This window comes from Haematobia irritans, chromosome 3 (genome assembly GCF_050003625.1).
Source record: "Haematobia irritans isolate KBUSLIRL chromosome 3, ASM5000362v1, whole genome shotgun sequence".
Classification (NCBI taxonomy): Eukaryota; Metazoa; Arthropoda; class Insecta; order Diptera; family Muscidae; genus Haematobia; species Haematobia irritans.
Window position 1 is genome coordinate 107,613,211 of NC_134399.1, and position 23,066 is coordinate 107,636,276.

General features: G+C 31.0%; 1 protein-coding gene across 6 annotated transcripts in view; it reads right to left on the reverse strand.

Moving 5' to 3' along the window:
• f (espin protein forked) overlaps window positions 1-23,066 on the reverse strand; it is a 368,923-nt gene that overhangs the window by 73,584 nt on the left and 272,273 nt on the right. For all 6 annotated transcript variants that reach the window (XM_075302418.1, XM_075302417.1, XM_075302419.1 and 3 more), the window contains 3 exons: window positions 21,442-21,625; window positions 11,465-11,647; window positions 2,982-4,313 (listed from right to left, as the gene is read on the reverse strand). In XM_075302418.1, coding sequence (XP_075158533.1) covers window positions 2,982-4,313; window positions 11,465-11,647; window positions 21,442-21,625 — 1,699 coding nt within the window. The remainder of the gene's footprint in view (window positions 1-2,981; window positions 4,314-11,464; window positions 11,648-21,441; window positions 21,626-23,066) is intronic.

A 23,066-nucleotide genomic window follows, 5' to 3' on the forward strand; every position in this document is an offset into this window, starting at 1 on the left:
ATAGAAAATTTTGTCAACATTTTATTTCTAAAAATTATGTTGTCAACATTTTATTTCTATAGAAAACTTTGTCAAAATGTTGTTTCTGTAGAAAATTTTGTTAAAATTGTATTTTTATAGAAATGTGTGTCAACATTTGATTTCTATAGAAAATTTTGTCAAATTTTATTTCTATAGAAAATTTTATCAAAATTTTGTTTCTATAGAAAATTTTGTCAAAATTTTATTTCCATAGAAAATTTTGTCAAAATTTTATTTCTATAAAAAATTTCGTCAACATTTTATTTTTATAGAAATGTTTGTCAAAATTTCATTTCTATAGAAAATTTTGTCAAAATTTTTTTATATAGAAAATTTTGTCAATTTTTTTTTCTATATAAAATTTTGTCAAAAGTTTGTTTCTATAGAAATTTTGTTTCTATAGGAAATTTTTTCAAAATTTTATTTCGTTATTGTTGTTTTTGATATCAGCTTAAAGCCATGCATTGACTAAACTACAAGTGTAGCTTATTTCTATAGAAAATTTTGTCAAAATTTGATTTCTATAAAAATTTTGTCAAACTTTTATTTCTATAGAAAATTTTGTGAATTTTTATACCCTCCACCATAGGATGGGGGGTATATTAACTTTTTCATTCCGTTTGTAACACATCGCAATATTGCTCTAAGACCCCATAAAGTATATATATTCTGGGTCGTGGTGAAATTCTGAGTCGATCTGAGCATGTCCGTCCGTCCGTCCGTCCGTCTGTTGAAATCACGCTAACTTCCGAACGAAACAAGCTATCGACTTGAAACTTGGCACAAGTAGTTGTTATTGATGTAGGTCGGATGGTATTGCAAATGGGCCATATCGGTTCACTTTTACGTATAGCCCCCATATAAACGGACCCCCAAATTTGGCTTGCGAGGCCTCTAAGAGAAGCAATTTTCATCCCATCCGGCTGAAATTTTGTGCATGGTGTTAGTATTTGGCCTCTAACAACCATGCAAAAATTGGTCCATATTGGTCCATAATTATATATATCCCCCATATAACCGATCCCCCGATTTGGCTTGCGGAGCCTCTAAGAAAAGCAAATTTCATACGATCCGGCTGAAATTTGGTACATGGTGTTAGTATATGGTCTCTAACAACCACGCAAAAATTGGTCCAAATCGGTCCATAATTATATATAGCCCCCATATAAACCGATCCCCCGATTTGGCTTGCGGAGCCTCTAAGAGAAGCAAATTTCATCCGATCCGGCTGAAATTTGGCATGGTATTAGTATATGGTCTCTAACAACCATGCAAGAATTTGTCCATATCGGTCCATAATTATATATAGGCCCCATATAAACCGATCCCCAGATTTGACCTCCGGAGCACATTGGAAGAGCAAAATTCTTCCCATTCGGTTGAAATTTGGTTGATGTTAGTATAGGGTATCCAACAACCATGCAGGGATTGGTTCCTATCAGTCCATTATAATATATATCTGCCATATAAACCGATCCCGTTTGGAGAAGCAAAATTCATCCGATCTGGTTGAAATGTGGTACGTGGTGGTAGTATATGACAATTAACAACCATGTGAGTTGAAATTTGTGGATGACAGTCTTTCGTAGTAGTTTCTACGCAATCCATGGTGGAGGGTACATAAGATTCGGCCTGGCCGAACTTACGGCCGTATATACTTGTTTTTCTATAGCAAAATTTTGTAAAAATTGTATTTCTATAGAAAATTTTATAAAAAAATTTATTTCTGTAGAAAAGTTTGTCAAAATTATATTTTTATAGAAATTTTTGTCAAAATTTTATTTCTATAAATAATATATAATGTGAATATAATATATAATTTTGACAAAATATAGAAAATTTTGTCAAAATTTTATTTTGTATAGAAAATTTTGTCAAAATTTTATTTCTATAGAAAATTTTGTCTAAATTTTATTTTGTATAGAAAATTTTGTCAACATTTTTTTCGATAGAAAATTTTGTAAAAATTGTATTTCTATAGAAATCTTTGTAAAAATTTTATTTCTATAGACCTTTGTCAAAATTTTATTTGTATAGAAAATTTTGTCAAACTTTTATTTCTATAGAAAATTTTGTCAATTTTGTTTCTTTTGGAAAATTTTGTAAAAATTGTATTTCTATAGAAAATTTTGTCAAAATTTTATATCTATAGAAAATTTTGTCAAAATTTTATTTTTATAGAAATGTTTGTCAAAATTTTATTTCTATGGAAAATTTTGTCAACATTTTATTTCTAAAAATTATTTTGTCAAAATTTTATTTCTATAGAATATTTTGTCAAAATTTTATTTCTATAGATAATTTAGACAAAAATTTTATTTATATAGAAAATTTTGTCAATTTTTTTTCTATAGAAAATTTTGTCAAAATTTTATTTCCATAGAAAATTTTATTTCCATAGAAATTTTATTTTTATAGAAAATTTCGTCAACATTTAATTTATATAGAAATGTTTGTCAAAATTTTATTTCTATAGAAAATCTTGTTTCTATAGAAAATTTTGTCAATTTTTTTTTCTATAGAAAATTTTGTCAAAATTTTGTTTCTATAGAAAATTTTTTCAAAATTTTATGTATATAGGATTTTTTTTCAAAATTTTACTTCTATAAAAATTTTGTCAAAATTTAATTTCTTTAGAAAATTATATCAAAATTTCATTTCTATAGAAAATTTTGTCAAAATTTTATTTCTATAAAATATTGTCAAATTTTAGTTTTATAGAAAATTTGTCAAAATGTTATTTCTATATAAAATTTTCAAAATTGTATTTCTATATAAAATTTTCAAAATTTTATTTTTATAGAAAATTTTGTCAAAATTTTATTTCTATAGAAAATTTTGTCAAAATTTTATTTCTACAGAAAATTTTGTCAAGATTTTATTTCTATAGAAAATTTTGCATCTTTGTTTGAACTCAAGCATTTGTGTTTAGTGCGAGGAAGCATAAATGCTGGACTTACATGATTGCTGTACTGCAAAACTACATCTGTGCTACGAGTTGATGAAGCAGATGCTGAACGAGAATGTGATCCACTATCTCTGGAGCGGGAACGTCCGATCATATATTTTTGCTGATTTTTCCTGGCATCCTCTCGTACCAAATAAATATCCTCATAGTCATGGTCATGAGAGGAATTCGATTGTTGTTGCTGTGACTGCTGCTGTTGTTGGGGTTGTTCACGTGGTTTTTGTGGTTGGTTGTTGCTATTCTGTTTGTTGTTCTTGTAATTGTTCTGATGGGTTAACAAGTTGTTGGAGTTGTTTGGGTTGGATTTATTGTTGCTGGTGTTGTTCAATGAATTTGAATTATGTGAATTGTTGTTGGATTTATGATTGGTGTTATTGTTGTTGTTCAACGCCTGTGCTTGACTATAGTTCTTATGTTTGGAGCTACCATTACCATTGGATTGTTGTTGTTGCTGCTGCTGTGGAAGTTGATTTTCTTGTTGCTGTTGTTGGGATTTTTGTGAAACATTACTGTGGCGATTGAAACTATGATTGCGATGTGTTTGAATTTTTGGAGAACTCAAATTTGAAGATATTGACACCGACTCATCCGAACCACTACCCGCACCACTAGAACTCGAATGGACATCAGCCTGTATGGTTAGAGCATTAGAACTGGGAGTTGAGTTATTCGATGTAGACTGTTTGGGTTTCTGATGATGATGTTGCCGTTGAGGATTCGAATGTTTGACACTACTCGAATCCGAATCGAAAAGATCACGTACTCGATTGTATATGACCTCTTGAGGATCATGAAGGAAAAATGAATCGCCCGATATACTACCATTGGGTGATGGTGGTGTGTAAATGCCATTCATTCGCATCGGATTCACATAGAGGCCATCATTATTGGGCACCAAGGAACCATTATACAATTTGTCCGAAGAGGACCTTGAATGTTGCGATTGGGGTGTGTAAATGGAATCACTGGCCTTGCTGCGGGCCCCCACTGTTGATGGCGGATGCAAATAGAATGGCTCCTGGTCGGAGCTCATGGTCGAAGATGTTTTCGATTTGATGGTATTGCTACGACTGGTCTGCTTACTGCTCATGGAATTGTTGCAACTACCATGAGAACTGTGACCCATTGCTGAGTTATTACCACCACCACCACTACCATTTTGATGATGATGCTGTGCTTGTTGATGTTGGTGATGCTGTTGCTGTTGAATATGTCGGCCAGAGGATGATGACGATGATGTTGATTTGCCATGTTTTGTTGCAGCATTCTTTTCTCGGCCATTGTAGTCCACCGATGTTCCATGTTGCACCAGCACGTTCAGACACTTGAAAGAGAGTTGTTGGTTAGTGAGTTCAGTGATGGTACATTTCGAATAGATAATGTGAAGAAAATCAAAAGAGAACAAGTTTTTGTTTACATTTTATTTTGTTGGTTTATTAATTGAGATATGAAAGTTTTTAGTTTAAACTTAAATTGCTTTTGCAAAACATAGTATTAATATTAGAGAGGGTCGAAACGATGTCGGTTATAATCCACCACACAGAAAAAAATATAACCAAAATTTTTCCAATCCAAAAATCGATTAAAACTGAAAATTTCCATCAATTAAAAAATTAACTGACGCAATTAACTATTTAATCATATTAGAAAATAAAATCAGTTTAGGAAATTATTGCAGATACTACAATACATGTATAATAAGCCTTTATTGGTTTCCTTTGTATTGATGAATGTACAAATAAATAAATAAATAAATTATTGCAAAATTTTTATGTTTTTAATTGAAATGGTAAATTTTCCAATAAACATTTTTATTAAAAAATCCAATCCAATCAAAATTAAAACTTTGAAAATTCAAATATATTCTGAAGTGTTAAATCATCTGATTTTTTTCTATCGAATTAATTCGATAAGAAGGCGAATTTGGATTGAGTGTCTCACCAAAGAAAAAAAAATTCAAAATTAATTAAGTTTGACGGCCGATCACACTCAAAAAAAAGTGAACTCACTATTTCACTAAAGCCAATTTAACTATATTTTAGTTCATGAACTTATTATATTTGGTGAAAGTTTCATTTGCTCTAATAATTTTTTGCGTACGTTAGTTAAATTAACTAAAAGACGGGAAAAAATTATACACAAGTTAAGGATAGAGATTTACTAAATTCGTATTTGTCATAAAATAGCTCATTATGTCTTCAAATTTGTAAATTTTACTACAAAAGCGTCCATCATGAACTTCGTATGTCACTAAAGACATTCTTGCAATTTTGAACTCCAATTTTTTCCTTCAAACTACAAAATTTTCTTTAAAAAGTGAAAAAAATTATTTATATCTAATAAATTTTCTTGAATTTATCGAAAAATATTTACTTATTTTTGTGGTATCGGCACGATGCTAGCGCTTGTAATACTGTTTAGTTAAAAATTTCTAAAAATATTAAAAATTTTCTAAAATTAATCAAAAGTTGTCTTCCTGGGGGGTTCACTGTTTTTTCAGTGCACCTTAATGTAAATGAAACAATTTTTATACTCAACACAAAGTTTACTTGGATCCAAAGATTTTGATCTTCCTTTAAGGTTTTTGGTATTGATTCCGAGCCAAAGATGCGGGTTATTTAAAATAAGGAATTTTTTTTTGGACCTATCTGGCTTTAAATCTAGGATCTATAAAATTAAAATTAGGATACAGATCTCATTTATCGAATTTTCATTCTATTTTGTCGGTATATTAATAAATTATAATCCAAATTATGACGGATATTTCGAAGTAAAAAATATTTTTGTAATTCCAAAAAAAAAAACTTTAAACCAAAGATGCTAAATCCTCAAAATAAGTCTTAGCCTATATTTGAAGTGTTTTTATCTTAAATTTAAAGATTCAATATTTCAGTTAATTTAAGGACGATTTCTTTAAATCGAAAATGTGTTTCTTCACTTTAAGGAAAATTAGCCTTAGTTCAAAGACATGCGACTTTAACGGAGGGACGCAAATTTACAAAATGTGTGTCCTAAATTTAACGAAAAAAAAATTTGAAGCAAAGATTATAAACTTTATTTTAATTAAAATTTCATTATTTTAAAGAAATTTTTCCTTAATAGTGTGTAAATTGCGCATCCTAAAATTGAGGTTGCGTAATCTTTAAAGTCAAGTAAATATTTTTTTCTGTGTAGGTACATGTTTCCAAACGTTTAGTCGGGATTTTTTAAGAATAAAATGTTTTGGATTAAATTGCAATTTTTAAAATTTTTACATGTAACACCAAACATGTTAGAATTAAATTTGTAAAAAAAATAATTAAAAAAATTATCAATTAAATTTTAGTTAATTTTGATTTTATGTTTAATTAATTCTCTGATTGATATTTCAAAAGTATTAAGAAATGGAGATGCTGTTTTGTTAAACATATTTTTTGTTTATATAAATAATTATTAAAAGATCTGACATATATCTTGAGTCTTTGGATTGAAGATAAAAAATCTTCAAATATAGGCTATGCTTTAATTTGAAAATCTAGCATTTTTGATTTAAAGTTAGAAATCAGGAAAACTTTTTAAATTTGTCTACATCAGCGTTACCGTTGAGAACTTTTAAAAGGTTTCATTCGTCACAAAATATGAAACACTCACACACAAAACATTTTTTTTTCTGATTCAATCAAGAAATTAATTGATTCAATTCATTTTTTAATTGAAATGTCTTCAATCACAGAAATGATAGTATCAATTAAAAAATTAATTGACAGCCAATTAAAAAATTAATTGATCTATTAAAAAATTAATTCATAATATTAATTTGTGTGATTGATTTTTGTTTCAATTAAAAAATTTGTTGAATCAATTAAATTTTTAATTGAAAATTTTTTAAAACTCAATTAAGATTTTAATTGGAAAAATTTTCGCGAAATTTTTTTCTGTGCATTTGTAAAAATATTACAATCTATCCTAAAAAAGTAACAATGCTTTGTATAGAATTATGGATTTTTTTTTAAATTTAAATGCCAACATTGCAATGAAGTCGTCTTTTTGAAATTTTCAGGATATTGACTCGGAAGAAGATGTGTGCGCGTGAATCTAGAGAGTCGTGAATGAAAAAATATGTCATACGTGAGCGTGAGTGAAAATCAAATTCTATTCGTGATTGTGCGTGAGTAGCATTTCTTTGAAATCACGGCCACGAAATATTCACGTTCACGATTAAATTCACACTCAAAATAAAATTAATTTTAAGAATTTATTCACGTTCACGATTAAATTTACACTTACGAGCCAATTCACTATAAAATGTATGTTCACGATAAAAAATTATACTCATGAGCAAATTAACGTTCACGATTAAATTCATGCTCATGCGTAAGATTTCAATAGCGTCCATTGTTTGATGGTTCCGTCGTGAGTTACTCACGAGTAATTGCGGTTTGTAGTGAATCACGAAAATTGTCGTGATTCGTGCTTGAACGTGAGACTTGAAACGTCGCTGGTGTGGAAGCGTGCGTGAGTACGACTTTTTATTTGTGAATGTGCGTGAGTGTGAATTCCTACACATACATGTTTTCTGATTCAATCACGAAATTAATTGACCCAATTAATTTTTTAATTGAAATGTCTTCAATCACGAAAATGTTAGAATCAATCATAGTTTTAATTAGGCATAAAAAAATAAGTGATTAAAAAATTAGTTGATTTGATGTGAAAATTTTAATTAATTTTTTAATTGATTCAATTAAAAATTTAATAGATGTTGATTGCAAAAATCAATTAATTTTTCAATTGATTCGATCAAAAATGTAACTGATGTCGATTGGAAAACTCAATCTGTGTTTTATTTTTTTTTGGATTCAATTGATTATTTCGTTAAACTTTTTAATTAAATCAGTTAAACAATTAATTAAAGCTTGCAATCTACATCGGTTAAATTTGTTTAATTAAATTGTTAATTGGAATAATTAATTTTTTAATAAAAACCGCGACAACGTTCACTCATTTTCTTACACAAAAAAAAAAAATGTACGAAAATTTTTCCAATTTAATTCTTAATTGAGTTTTAAAAAATATTCAATTGAAAATTTAACTGATTCAACAAATTATTTAATTGAAAAAAAAAATCAATCACAAACATTAATAGTATCAATTAATTTTTTAATTTAATCAAATAATTTTTTAATTGATACTATAATTTCTGTGATTGAAGACATTTCAATTAAACAATTAATTGGATGAATTAATTTCGTAATTGAATCAGATTTTTTTGCGTATAACTAAATTTGTGGTCTTAGTTTGATCAAAAAATTATTGTATTTATTAATTTTTCAATTAAAGTCGTTAATGTTTTCAATCACTTTCTTAATTGGATTTGTGTCTTTATTTTGACTAAAACAACAATCAGTTTTTTAATAAATTATTTTTTTTTATTAAAAATTAAAAAGAAAACAATCATATCTTTTAACTGACTACTCTTCCGAGTTTGATTAAAAAGGTAATTGTATCAATTAATTTTTAATTAATTTTTTTTATTGACTTAATGTTTCTAGTTTGATTAAAAAGTTAATTGTATCAATTAATTCTTAAATTCAAATAGGTTTCAGCATCAATTAACTTTTTAATTGGAAATGTTTTGGTGATGTTTTTTCTGTGTACCCACATGTCGTACGTGAATGTGCGTGAGTACAAATATTTCTTCATGAATGTGCGTGAGCATGAGTGAATATCTATTATATAAATCTCTATCTATTATGTAAACAATTTCTTTGCATACTTTTAGGCGGTACTAGTGTTCATTGAAAATATTATGATGGAAAAAGAAAATTTGCTCACAAATACCATATAATATTGATTATTTGTCAACACACCAATAATTACAGATAACGTTAACGGGATTTGGGATCAAAATGTACAAAAAAATTGCAGTTTAAATGAATGGAAATAACAAGTGGCATAGTATCACAAAAAGGTGGCATACATCTAAAAAGTATTGCATTTAGAGACCCAAACAAAGTGTGTCAAATTTTCCACTAATGTGGCACCACGGCAACATTGGTCTGCATGGATTTATAAACTATAAATTATCTGCGAGTTTGTATGTTTCAAATTTTTGAAAAATCAAGCTCACCAAAAACACTCACGTCCGTGAGTTCAATCTTCCGTCTCACGGGCTGAATTAATCCTGACTATATTTAATGGCGCCTGCGCCATTATTCTCGAGGACGAATTATTTATCAAATTTCATTCGCTATTACGCACTCTCAATATGTAGATTTCAAGCGTAACTCACGATATTTTCGGCGTCTCATGAGAATTTTCACGAAAATTTTCGTGATCCAGGTTTAACTTTAGCCCCGAGAATGTTCGTGTGCCATAAAAATTTTTGTGAGTCATCACAAAAAAATTTTGTTTGGCTTCAATCACGAAATTAATTGATCCAAATAATTTTCATTTAAACAATTAATTGATTTATTTTAATTAAATACTTAGTTGAGTAAGGAAGGATTGATCAAAAACGTTTGTCATTATTTATATTCATAATTTATTATAGTTATAAATAAATAACTTTTAATAGGATATTTTCTCAAAATTCAATTGAAGTTTCAATTTAAATTGTAATTTTGGTGATATTGTTTTCGGTGTGTGCGTGAGTAATTTCATCCGATAGGGAATAGCTGTTCATGCATGAAACTCCCGTGCGTGTTTAAAAAAATCGATCATGCATTTACTCACCCGAACACCTTTTATTTCGAGGCTCAACAATTTAGATTTTCATCCGAAGACTTCAGTAAATTATCACCAAAAATTTTAAATTACAATTTTAGTTAAATTTTTAAAATATATGCAATTAAAATATTTATTGATTTAATAATAAAAACAAGTATATACGGCCGTAAGTTCGGCCAGGCCGAATCTTATGTACCCTCCACTATGGATTGCGTAGAAACTTCTATGAAAGACTGTCATCCACAAATTTCAACTCACTCGGATGAAATTTGCTCCTCCAAGAGGCTCCAAAACCAAATCTCGGAATCGGTTTATATGGGGGCTATAAATGATTATGGACTGATATGGGCCACTTTTGGCATGGTTATTAAATATCATATACTACCACCACGTACCAAATTTCAAGATCGGATGAATTTTGCTTCTCCAAAAGGCACCGGAGGTCAAATCTGGCGATCGGTTTATATCGGAGCTATATATAATTATGGACTGATAGGAACCAATTCCTGCATGGTTGTTGGATACCATATACTAACATCACGTACCAAATTTCAACCGAATGGGAAGAATTTTGCTCTTCTAAGGTCTCCGGAGGTCAAATCTGGGGATCGGTTTATATGGGGCCTATATATAATTATGGACCGATATCGACCAATTTTTGCATGGGTGTTTGAGGCCATATAATAACATCACGTACCAAATTTCAACTGAATCAGATGAATTTTGTTCTTCCAAGAGGCTCCGGAGTTCAAATCTGGTGATCGGTTTATATGGGGGCTATATATATATATGGACCGATATGGACCAATTTTTGCATGGTTGTTAGAGTCCATATACTAATACCATGTACCAAATTTCAGCCGGATCGGATGAAATTTGTTTCTCTTAGAGGCTCTGCAAGCCAAATCGGGGGATCGGTTTATATGGGGGCTATATATAATTATGAACCGATATGGACCAATTTTTGCATGGTCATTAGAGATCATATACTAACATCATGTACCAAATTTCAGCCGGATCGGATGAAATTTGCGTCTCTTAGAGGCTCTGCACGCCAAATCGGGGGATCGGTTTATATGGGGGCTATATATAATTATGGACCGATATGGACCAATTTTTGCATGATTGTTAGAGACCATATACTAACACCATGTACCAAATTTCAGCCGGATCGGATGAAATTTGCTTCTCTTAAAGGCCTCGCAAGCCAAATTTGGGGGTCCGTTTATATGGGGGCTATACGTAAACGTGGACCGATATGGCCCATTTGCAATACCATCTGACCTACATCAATAACAACTACTTGTGCCAAGTTTCAAGTCGATAGCTTGTTTCGTTCGGAAGTTAGCGTGATTTCAACAGACGGACGGACGGACGGACATGCTCAGATCGACTCAGAATTTCACCACGACCCAGAATATATATACTTTATGGGGTCTTAGAGCAATATTTCGATGTGTTACAAACGGAATGACATAGTTAATCCTATGGTGGAGGGTATAATAAATTGAAAATATTAATTTAATACATTTTTTAAATCAATCAATTAAATTTTTAATAGCTGTTGATGACTGATATTATAATTTTTGTGGTTAAATCAGTTTCAATTAAAAATTAATGGAATCAATTAATTTCGTATCAACAATTTTTCCCCCAAACTTATCAATAATTTAGAATACTTTAGCATTTGTTATACAAATCCTACCCGCCTTAGTATGTCTGCGCATAAAGTGATTAAGGTGTATAAAGGGTTAATTTCCAACTTACCTCTACTTGTTGGTTTTCTGCTGCATCATTTATGGGTGATTTGCCATATTTGTCTAGTGACAGTTTAGCACCATGACTAAGAAGCCACCGCACCACAGAGAGATGACCACGTGAGGCTGCAAAATGTAATGGTGTTGCTCCATCACCATCGCGTAAATTTGGATCAACTCCTTGGTCTTGTACCTGGGAAAAAAGTAAATTAAAAATGTTTGCAGTCAATTAAGAGTAACTTGTATAGTTATGGATGTATGTATTTGAAGAATGACATTTTAGTATAAAGTCAAAAGCAACAAATGAAGAAGAGCTTGTAAAGTCGGAGCGGGCTTATGTCGACTTATATTACCCTACTCAGATTAAATAATTAAGTTTTCATAAAATCTTTGTATAAAATATCAAAAGCAAAATCGATAATACCATTTTTCGTTTCTAAAATACCGTTTTACGTTTCTTCACTGGAATTTGGGTTCCTCAGAAAAATTTAAGTTACCATGATGATCGGTTGAGTATTTATTATGAATGAAACAAAACAATATTAACTACGCTACAAGTTTTCATGTTAGCAAGTAAAATAATTGAGAAAATTCGTGGATTGGGTCAAAAGAAGAGTTGTTTTTTCGTAGCGGTGTCCATTGCCAGAAAGATGGGGAAAAGTAAAGACTAACAATCGACAATACTGCGAATGATCAGTATGTTACAATTTTCATTCAATGCAACGTTTCATAAATATTGTGTGTTAACTTATACATTTTGTTCATACAATTTATGAATTGCATCATGGGAATATTTTTGTGAACACTATTCATAAAATGAATATATTATTTATTTGTGTGTATGTCCCAACGAGATGACCAAGGAATGTGAGGATATAGGATCGGTGCCCTGACCATAACATTAAAATTGTCCTAGGCAATGTATGACACCATGGCGATAATATTTCTACCCAGTTAGTGAGTTTTTATACCCTGCGCGACACTGTGCACAGTTGCCACACGTGCCATTGAGCTGATATTTCTACCCATATACTGAGTTTCTTATGCCCTGTGCCATACTCTGGAACAGGGTATTATAAGTTAGTACATATGGTGTCTTTGACAAAAAAGCTCAGGGCCGGTCCCTGAGCACGGTTGCACCAAAAAAATTACAAAAAATTGAAGAAATTTTACCACAAATTTTCCAAATAAAAAAATGTGTTTTTGAAGATTTTGATCTAATTTTTGTGGTTAGATAAAAATATAGTTCTCTCCGAATGAATGAATGAATATTAGCGAAAAATTTTTGGGTGTATAAATATTCCATGAATTGCAGATGCATAGCTTGTATTTTTCAAAATGGATCATATGAAATAACACGAAAATTAAGATTTTTAAAAAAATTGTCCAAATTTTACTTCTATAGAAAATTCTGTCAAAATTTCATTTCTATAGAAAAGTTTGTCAAAACTTTATTTCTATAGAAAATTTTGTAAAAATTTTATTTTGAAATTTTGTCAAAATTTAATTTTCAAAGAAAATTATGTCAAACTTTTATTTCTATAGAAAATATTGTCAAAGGTTTATTTCTATAGAACACTTTTTCAAAATTTTATTTTTAGAGAAAATGTCAAAATTTTATTTCTATTCAAATTTTTTTCCTAAATTTTTATACCCTCCACCATAGGATGGGGGTATATTAACTTTGTCATTCCGTTTGTAACACATCGAAATATTGGTCTGAGACCCCATAAAGTATATATATTCTGGGTCGTGGTGAAATTCTGAGTCGATCTGAGCATGTCCGTCCGTCCGTCCGTCCGTCCGTCCGTCCGTCCGTTGAAATCACGCTAACTTCCGAACGAAATAAGCTATCGACTTGAAACTTGGCGCAAGTAGTTGTTATTGATGTAGGTCGGATGGTATTGCAAATGGGCCTTATCGGTCCACTTTTACGTATAGCCCCCATATAAACGGACCCCCAAATTTGGTCATGGTGTCAGCATACGATCTCTAACAACCATGCAAAAATTGGTACACATGGGTCCATAATTATATATAGCCCCCATATAAACCAATCCCCCGATTTGGCTTTCGGAGCCTCTAAGAGAAGCAAATTTTATCCGATCCGGCTGAAATTTGGTACATGGTGTAAGTATACGGTCTCTAACAACTATGCAAAAATTGGTCCACATCGGTCAATAATTATATATAGCCCCCATATAAACCGATCCCCCGATTTGGCTTGTGAAGCCTCTAAGAGAAGCAAATTTCATCCGATCCGGCTGAAATTTGGTACATAGTGTTAGTATATGGTATCTAATGACCACGCAAAAAATGGTCCATATCGGTCCACAATTATATATAGCCCCCATATAAACCGATCACCTGATTTGATCTCCGGAGCCTCTTGGAAGACCAAAATTCATCTGATTCAGTTGAAATTTGGTACTTGGTGTTAATATATGGCCTCAAACACCCATGCAAAATTTGGTCGAAATCGGTCCATAATTATATATAGCCCCCATATACACCGATCCCCAGATTTGACCTACGGAGCCCCTTGGAAGAGCAAAATTCATCCGATTCGTTTGAAATTTGGTACGTAATGTTAGTATATCTTATCCAACAACCATGCAGGAATTGGTTCATATCAGTCCATAATTATATATAGCCCCCATATAAGCCGATCCCCAAACCTACGGAGCCCCTGGAAGAGCTAATTCATCCGATACGGTTGAAATTTGGTACGTAATGTTAGTATATGTTATCCAACAACCATGCAGGAATTCGTTCATATCAGTCCATAATTATATATAGCCCCATATAAACCGATCCCCAAAATTCATCCGATCTGGTTGAAATTTGGTACGTGGTGGTAGTATATGATAGTCAAAAGCCATGCCAAAAGTGGTTCATATCAGTCCATAATCATATATAGCCCCCATATAAACCGATCCTGAGATTTGGTTTTGGAGACTCTTGGAGGAGCGAATTTCATCCGAGTCAGTTGAAATTTGGTATATTGTGCTAGTATATGGCCGTTAACAACCATGCCTAACGAGGTCGATATCGGTCTATAGTTATATCGATAAATCGATCCCCAATCACATATCAAGTTCATAATTGTATATAGCCCCCATATAGGCGACCTCCATATTTCAATTCTGGCTCTCTACCACGTATGGACTAACTCACAATTTAGAAAACGATGTTAAGAAGTTTTAAGATACCACAACCCAAGTATGATGACAGTCTTTCGTAGAAGTTTCTACGCATTCCATGGTGGAGGGTACATAAGATTCGGCCTGGCCGAACTTACGGCCGTATATACTTGCTTTTTTTACTTTATTTCTATAGAGAAGTTTGTCAAAATTTTATTTCTATAGAAATTTTCGTCAAAATTTTAGTTCTATAGAAAATTTTGTCAAAATTATATTTCTATAGAGAATTTTGTCAACATTTTATTTCTATAGGGAATTTTATCAATTATTTTTTCTCTAGAGAATTTTATTAAAACTTTATTTCTATAGAAAATTTTGACACAATTTCATTTCTATAGAAAATTTAGTCAAAATTATATTTTCAAAGAGAATTTTGTCAACATTTTATTTCTATAGGGAATTTTGTCAAAATTTTTTTTCTCTAGACAATTTTATTAAAATTTTATTTCTATAGAAAATTGTCCAAATTTTATTTTTATAGAAAATTTTTTGAAAATTTTATTTTTATAGAAAATTTGTTAAAATTTTTTGTTCTATAGAATATATTTTCAAAATTTTATTTCTGTAGAAAATTTTGTCAACATTTTATTTCTATAGGGAATTTTGTCAATTTTTTTTTCTCTAGACAATTTTATTAAAACTTTATTTCTATAGAAAATTTTGGCACAATTTCATTTCTATAGAAAATTTAGTCAAAATTATATTTCCATAAAGAATTTTGTCAACATTTTATTTCTATAGGGAATTTTGACATTTTTTTCTAGACAATTTTATTAAAACTTTATTTCTATAGAAAATTGTCAAAATTTTATTTCTGTAGAAAATTTTCTCGAAATTTTATTTCTATAGAAAATTTTCTGGAAATTTTATTTCTATAGAAAATTGTCTCGAAATTTTATTTCTATAGAAAATTTTGTCAACATTTTCGCGAAATTTTATTTCTATAGAAAATTTTGTCAAAATTTTGTTTCTATAGAAAATTATGTCAAAATTTTATTTCTATAGAAAATTTTGTCAAAATTTTATTTCTATAGAAAATTGTGTCAAATTTTTATTTCTATATAAAATTTTATCAAAATTTTGTTTCTATAGAAAATTTTGTCAACATTTTATTTCTAAAGAAAATTTTGTCAAAATTTTATTTCTATCGAAAATTTTGTCATAGTTTTATTTTTATAGAAAATTTTGTCAAAATTTTATTTCTATAGAAAATGTTATCAAAGTTTTATTTCTTTTATTTTGTTATTTTGATTTCAGCTTATAAATAATCCAAATTAACTCAGCCAACTGCACTCAAATCGATTACTTGACTTTGGCAAAGGAAAAGTGATAGGTTAGGTTAGGTTATGTGGCAGCCCGATGTATCAGGCTCACTTAGACTATTCAGTCCATTGTGAAAAGTGATATGTTTGCCCAATTTTTTGAAAGCAAAGTCGACTATAAAAACTGTTTTTGGGATGTTCGAGTTTAATTCACATTTGGTTTAGTGCATTATCCGAATACATTCCGATAATTGGATGATAATACCGATGCATGTCTAAAGGGCTTTGTCCAAATCTATTTAATAATCATACTTCTCTAAAGTGTGCCAAAATTGGTTGAAATCGGTTCAGATTTAGATATTAGGGCGATTTTCGTCGAATGATGAGATATTATTTACATCTCATTTAATTTAAAATTTATTTATTTAAATCACTAACGTTTTCCTTTACTCGAATGATTATTTGCCTTACTTCAATAACATACAACTTTAATGGAAAGACGCACATTTTAAAGATTCGTAACCCCAATTAATAAAAAAAATATATTAAAAGATTATTTTAACTTTATTTTAATTAATAATTATTTCCTTAATATGATGTAAATTGTGTGTCCTAAAATTTAGATGTCATAATCTTTCATATCAAGTCAAAATTTTTCTCAGCATGAGCATACGCAGTGTCGATAGCTTGTTGATGTCCATTATATTGACAGTCTGCGAATTTGCAATTATTAGATTGCCCTTTTTACCTCTGTTCAGGACAGAAAACCTGCAGTCTTGCCAATACGAGATTATGTAGATTTCTCTGGTTACCCTCTGTGGGGTGATAGCCATTGAAAGGGAAAAATGAGAAAAAATTTTTTCTCAGCATGAGCATACGCAGTGTCGATAGCTTGTTGATGTCCATTATATCGACAGTCTGCGAATTTGCAATTATTAGATTGCCCTTTTTACCTCTGTTCAGGACAGAAAACCTGCAGTCTTGCGAATACGGGATTATGTAGATTTCTCTGGTTACCCTCTGTGGGGTGATAGCCATCGAAGGAGAAAAATCGCCAGTATTGAAATGTTCGTCCTTTTAGCAGTGCGATTTTCCCTCCAAAAACAAAAGAGAAAGTCGAATGGTGGTTTAGTACTGTTCCTATTCAATCTCGATAATAATTTGCTCTTCCTATAATCTTGCATCAGTCTTTAGCACTTACGCGACCAAAATAGACCTAAAGAATGGACCTTTAGGCCTCAATAAAACTTATACATTAGACGGATTAAAACAGTTGCATACATCCAAAACTATTTTAATTGAACATCTTCAAATTTGGTACATGGTATATTTGGCGATGCTTCCCATAAAGTACAAAGAATTAGTTTCATCGGTTAACATTTTTAATACCTTAAAACTTAATTCACCTTAATTTTTTTTATTTCATTTTAAGATAATTAAAATTATTTCAATATTAAATGTTTCTTTCGTGTTCAAACCACTGTTTAGCGACAAGAGATATCATCTTCTAGCAATACTGAAAAAGATAATTTAGCACAATTTAGAAAGGTGATTTTCTGGTTGGTTTGTTCATGTAACATATGTAGCAGTTGGAACAAAAAAGAATCTTAACGAAAACAAATATAGAAAAGATAGAAACTAATTGATTTTTTATTTCACTTTTTCTATTTAATGAGTCGGTAGCTTATTGGGTTATTGTTTCAATATTATTTTCAACTTCAAATTGTAAGTAGGCAAGTAGGTAAAGACTGTCGGCAACTAGGCAACCCATTACGCAGCACTATTTCATACATGAAGGAGACGTTGATAGGTATTTGATGATCAATTATGATTACTTCATATATTGCGTTGTCATCATTTCAACAAATTCAACATATCAGCTTTAGACACGCTGCAGAATTTGTGAGACAATATTGCAAAGATTTCCATTGATTGTATAATGGTTAAAAGGCTAGTCATATAGTCATAATAAACTTCGCAGACATCTTCTGTGTGATAGATTTTTGTTGAGTTTTTATTTGATAACAATGATTTGCAAATTTATCGGTTTGGTATTCACTATTAGATTATTGGTATTCCTTAATAATATGAAGTTGTATTGTCTGTGGCCTATTGTAAATTGTCTGTGAAAATTTCAAACAATGTCTGTTTTGTTTGAAATTGTAACGAAATCAGGCGTTTATAAATGTATACCATTGTTGAATGTATTGTAGAGAAAATAGTCGTTTACGTTTCACAATATATGAGTTAACCTATTGTTTAAATTATACAAATGATAGAGTGTGAACATAAATGGGCTTGTAAGACAGGAAACCAGAAAACGGCATTGAGAATGCATCAATTAATCAGTTAATTTTTTTTGATAATCTATAAAAGGGATAAAGAAAGTATACAATATACTTATAACAGGTTGGCTGATAAGTCCCCGGTCTGACACATAGATGGCGTCGCTAGTATTAAATGCATATTATTTTTATCTATATATAAAAATAATATGCATTTAATACTAGCGACGCCATCTATGAGTCAGACCGGGGACTTATCAGCCAACCTGTTATCAGTCCATTTTTTGGTATAACCCCTATATAGACTGATCTCCCGATTTTACTTCTTTGGCGTCTAGAGACTATATTTTCTAGCTGATTTGCTTGAAATTGAAAATCTAGAGGTATTTTAAGATCACAAATAGGTGTGTCGCAAATGGTGCCTATCGGTCCATGTTTTGGTATAGCCCCCATATATACCTATCTCCCGACTTTATTTCTGGGTCTTCTATAATCCGTGGTTTGTATCCAATTTGCCGGAAATTAGAAATCTAGAGGTATTTTAGGACCATAAAAGGTGTGTTTGAAATGGTCCGTATCGGTCCATGTTTTGGTATAGCTCTTATATAGACTGATGTCCTGATTTTACTTCTTGGGCTTCTATACGGATGAAAAAGACTGTTTTTCATATGTTTGGCTATAAACATTATATGTTTGGAACACAAATTTTTAAACACAATATTTTTGAGTGCAAGCATATACTGTTCATAAACTAGCATAACATGTTTGGGACATATATGTTAATATGTTAGAACATATTATGTTTGGGACATAAAATGTTTTTAAATATAATATGCTTGGATGCAAACATATATTAATTTAGAAATAGCCTATAAACATATATGTGTTTAGTAGCTTGGAGCGCTATTTAACAGGGAGCGATATTGAATTAAGTTGGTGGTTGTTGCTTGTTATTACAAAATTAACATTTTATTTTTCCTTGGGCAATTGATCAGCTACTTCTTTGATCCTTACAAACTGTGTGGTCCGCTGTTCGAATCCCCGTCCGGCAAAAGGTAAAATTACAATAAAAAAAATCATAAAATTGAATAATTTCTTCTACAATGTTTGTATTACCGAAAAAGGTGCTAAGAACTAAAAAATCTCGTGGAAGTGAGAAAGATGTGGGGGAATATACAATTAGGCAGAAACAAAATTTTGAGCATTCAGGTCGAAAACCTATGTTGTTAGCACCTATATTACCTGTTTATTTTCATAATTCATTATGATTGTAAATATATAAATAAACAAAATTTTGAGCACAATATTGTTTGGGAGAATTTTTTTAAGCATATAATATTTTTGGGTGCAAAATGCTTCCAAACATATTATATGTTCACATAATAACATATTGTTTTTTGGAAGACAACATTATTGAATTTGGATGCAAAAATACAAAATGTTTGGAAATTGACTACCCAAACATATATTGTTTAGACCAATATGCTTTCAAACATATTATATATTGGAAGAGATCAAACATATAAATGTTTGGGCAATAGCCAAAAATGTATATGCTTGAAGCAAAATATGTTTGGGAGTATATGTTACAGAAGCGATTTTTGTGAGCGTGTAGAATTCGTAGTTTTCACCCAATTCATCTGAAAGTGGAATTTGAGGAACATTAAGAGGTGGTGAGTATTGGTCCATGTTTTGGTATTGCCCCCATATATACCTAACTCCCGAATTTATTTATAGACTTCTGGGATCCGGCTGACCACAAATAGGTCAGCCGAATATGGTGTGTGTCGACCCATATTTTAGTATAGCCTCCACAAAGACCGATCTCCAGATTTAACTCCGTGGGCTTCTAGAAACCGTAGTTTTTATCCTTTTTGCCCGAAAATGTAAATATACTGGTATTTTAGACCCTCCAAAATCTGTATCGCATGTATTTTTACCGATCCGTTTGGTAAGGCATCGATAAGACCGATTTAACTTCTTGAGGGTACACCTAAAGAAAAAATATTTTCCTCCGGAATGAAATTTTTGACAAACGAAATTTCCCTTTCGTATAAAGTATTTTCGTTTAGAGCAAACTAATCCGAATTTTTAATAAGCGATTCAACGATTGTCTCGAAAATTTGTGTCAAAAAAAAAAAACTTTGCTTGTCTAAAATTTCGTTCCTCAGAAAAGAAAACACTTCTTTCAGGGTATAACAGGCGCACTGATCATGAAAATTGCTTGAAATTGAAAGTAAAATTTTCAGATTTTACTCATCGGATTCATTTAAATAATGTCGAAAAAAAATCTACCGATTTGAGATTTCAAATCAAGGCGTTATTTCATCATATACACGATATGTTTATGATTTCTCTAAAACTCAAAAAAAATTGGTTCTCATAAGTCCAAAATCTGATATAGTCTTCATAGGTAGAATCTGGTTGAACTAATTTGCTTGGGAGAAAATTTGTCATCAAACCCCCTAAAATTCTATATATTATCAAGAAACCCGCTACGACGACGAGTTTTCAAAGTAAGCTATTATATTTGATTCATGGTGGTGGGTATTTAAGATTCGGCCCGGCCGAATTTACTGCTGTATATACTTGTTTTCATTGGCATTGTCAACGTCAATTTCTTCACTATGACTTTCTTCACTTTAACTTTATATCTTAGTTGACAATTTAATTTAAGACGTATGGAAAAAAAGTGCCTTAGTTGGGAGATCGTACGTACAATCGCGGTGTTGAAAGAAAAATGCAAACTAAAACAGGATATGTAAATAAACTGACAAAACAACCTGATTTTCTTGTCACAATCATAAAACCGTAATATTTATTGCATTCCTTGGTACATGGAAATACAATGGATAGTCATGTACGATGATTTTAAAGTTGTTGCATTTGTTTTCAATATAGTGATTTTTTGTCGAAAAACAAAAGAGATTGTCTTTGAACCGAAGTATGATCCTATACCAAATTTTGCACACAAAAATACATGAACCGACAGACAGACGGACATCGCTAAATCGACTTAGAATATAATTCAAAGACGATTGGTATACTAAGCGACGGGTCTCAGACTGGTCCTTTTAGGCGTTAAATACAAATGTACAAACTTATTAAACTCTGTAGTACCACAGTAGTGGTGAAGAGTATGGTATATTGATTGTTGTAAAGACAAAATATTCGGAACTGGGCTAGCTTTTTTTTTTCAGTGTATACATTTTGAATTAATAATACAATGCTACTTACCATCCATTTGACACAATCCAAACATCCCATTTGTGAGGCAGCATGTATAGGAGCCATACCATCGCGGGCCCGAACATAGAGTGAACCACCCGCCTCCAATACAAGAAATTTCAGCACTTCCAAGTGGCCTTCTTGTGCAGCCAAGTAAACTGGTGTGACATCATTGTCCATTTGCGTATTGGCGCTGTTGAGGAACGGAACAAAAAACAAAACGATAAAATTAATGACCAAAAAGGAGAAAAAATACACACACATACACACTAAAATGGCAAACAAGAATAAAACGACTACTGCTTGCACTGAATGGATATGGACACAACTATAGTTGTGACCTACAAACAAGATAGAATTATTTCTAATTAATTTTTATTTAAAGCTGGAAATGTTTCACATATTGATGGCTCAATGCGAAAAAGAAAAACAAACAACGAAGAAAATATCTAAAATATTTTAAGACTGGGAAAAAAGTAGACGTCTCTAGTGACTAGTCGTGAGCTGAAACTATAACGAAAATTGTTTCAAAGTCAATGGATTTTTCGGCAGAATATGGAAACCGATACATTTGAATGCACTCATGTCGCCATTGCTTTGGATCTTTCCTAAAAAAATGTCGTTCATTTTGCTTATATGAATTCTAAATGTTACCATTTGCTTTTTAAACATGCATTGTGCTACTTTGTATTTTCCACATACAGCTTTGATCAAAAATAATGACATCAAAATCGGTTATGGTACGTTAGTGGCAAAGACACCGTTAGAGTTCTAGATTTTGGTTTTTTTTTTGTTTTTTTCTTGCAGGATGCTTTTAGAAAGTAAACTCTTTTGGCAAATATTTTCATTTGTAACGGTTATTCGAATGAAAGTTTTTCGTCTGGCTATATCAACGATCTTAAGTGTTGGTTTCGTTGCCATGGAAAAGCATTGAACTTCAAAAAATTCAACGCTTGTTGCTTGAGTCTTTTGTTTTTGCCATTCTGCTGCTGGTGGTTGAATAAAAGTTGTTACGCTTGTTTTCTAAGTCTTTTGATTTAACGAAGCATATAGTCTGCTGATGGCATGTGATGCGTGCATAGTTAGCAGCCGATATACAAAATGTTCAACGACGTCCTTGAGTTTGCTGATGTTGTATTTCATGCCACACTTTCCATGGCATATGGAAATTACATGTTGTGGGTCATTGGGAAAGAATTAGAAATAGTTTACTTTCAATATGAAAGCAACAATTCAAAATTTGTGGGTGAGACGTATGGGTGGGTAATTCACCATGGTGTTCCGTAGAATAATATGATGTCCTCTTTTTATATCGGTTACTTGGAATGCTCTAGTTAGGAATATGAATTTCCTAGGGTTGGAAATCCTTAAATTTCAGTAAATTTCCAAGAGATAATCTTGCAGATCTTTGAGAATGAAAAATGAGTTTTGAAATCAATAAGACAGACATTACAAACAGAATATATGGTACGGCATACAAAGGGCCATGGGCACGGTTGTCGCATTTGGTAGAATTTTACCACAAATGGTAGATTTTTTACTTTTTGGTAGATTGGTAGAATTCTTGCTGCTTTGGTAGATTTTGCAAAACATTCGTCTTCAATTAAAATGTACTTCGATTTTCTACATAAATA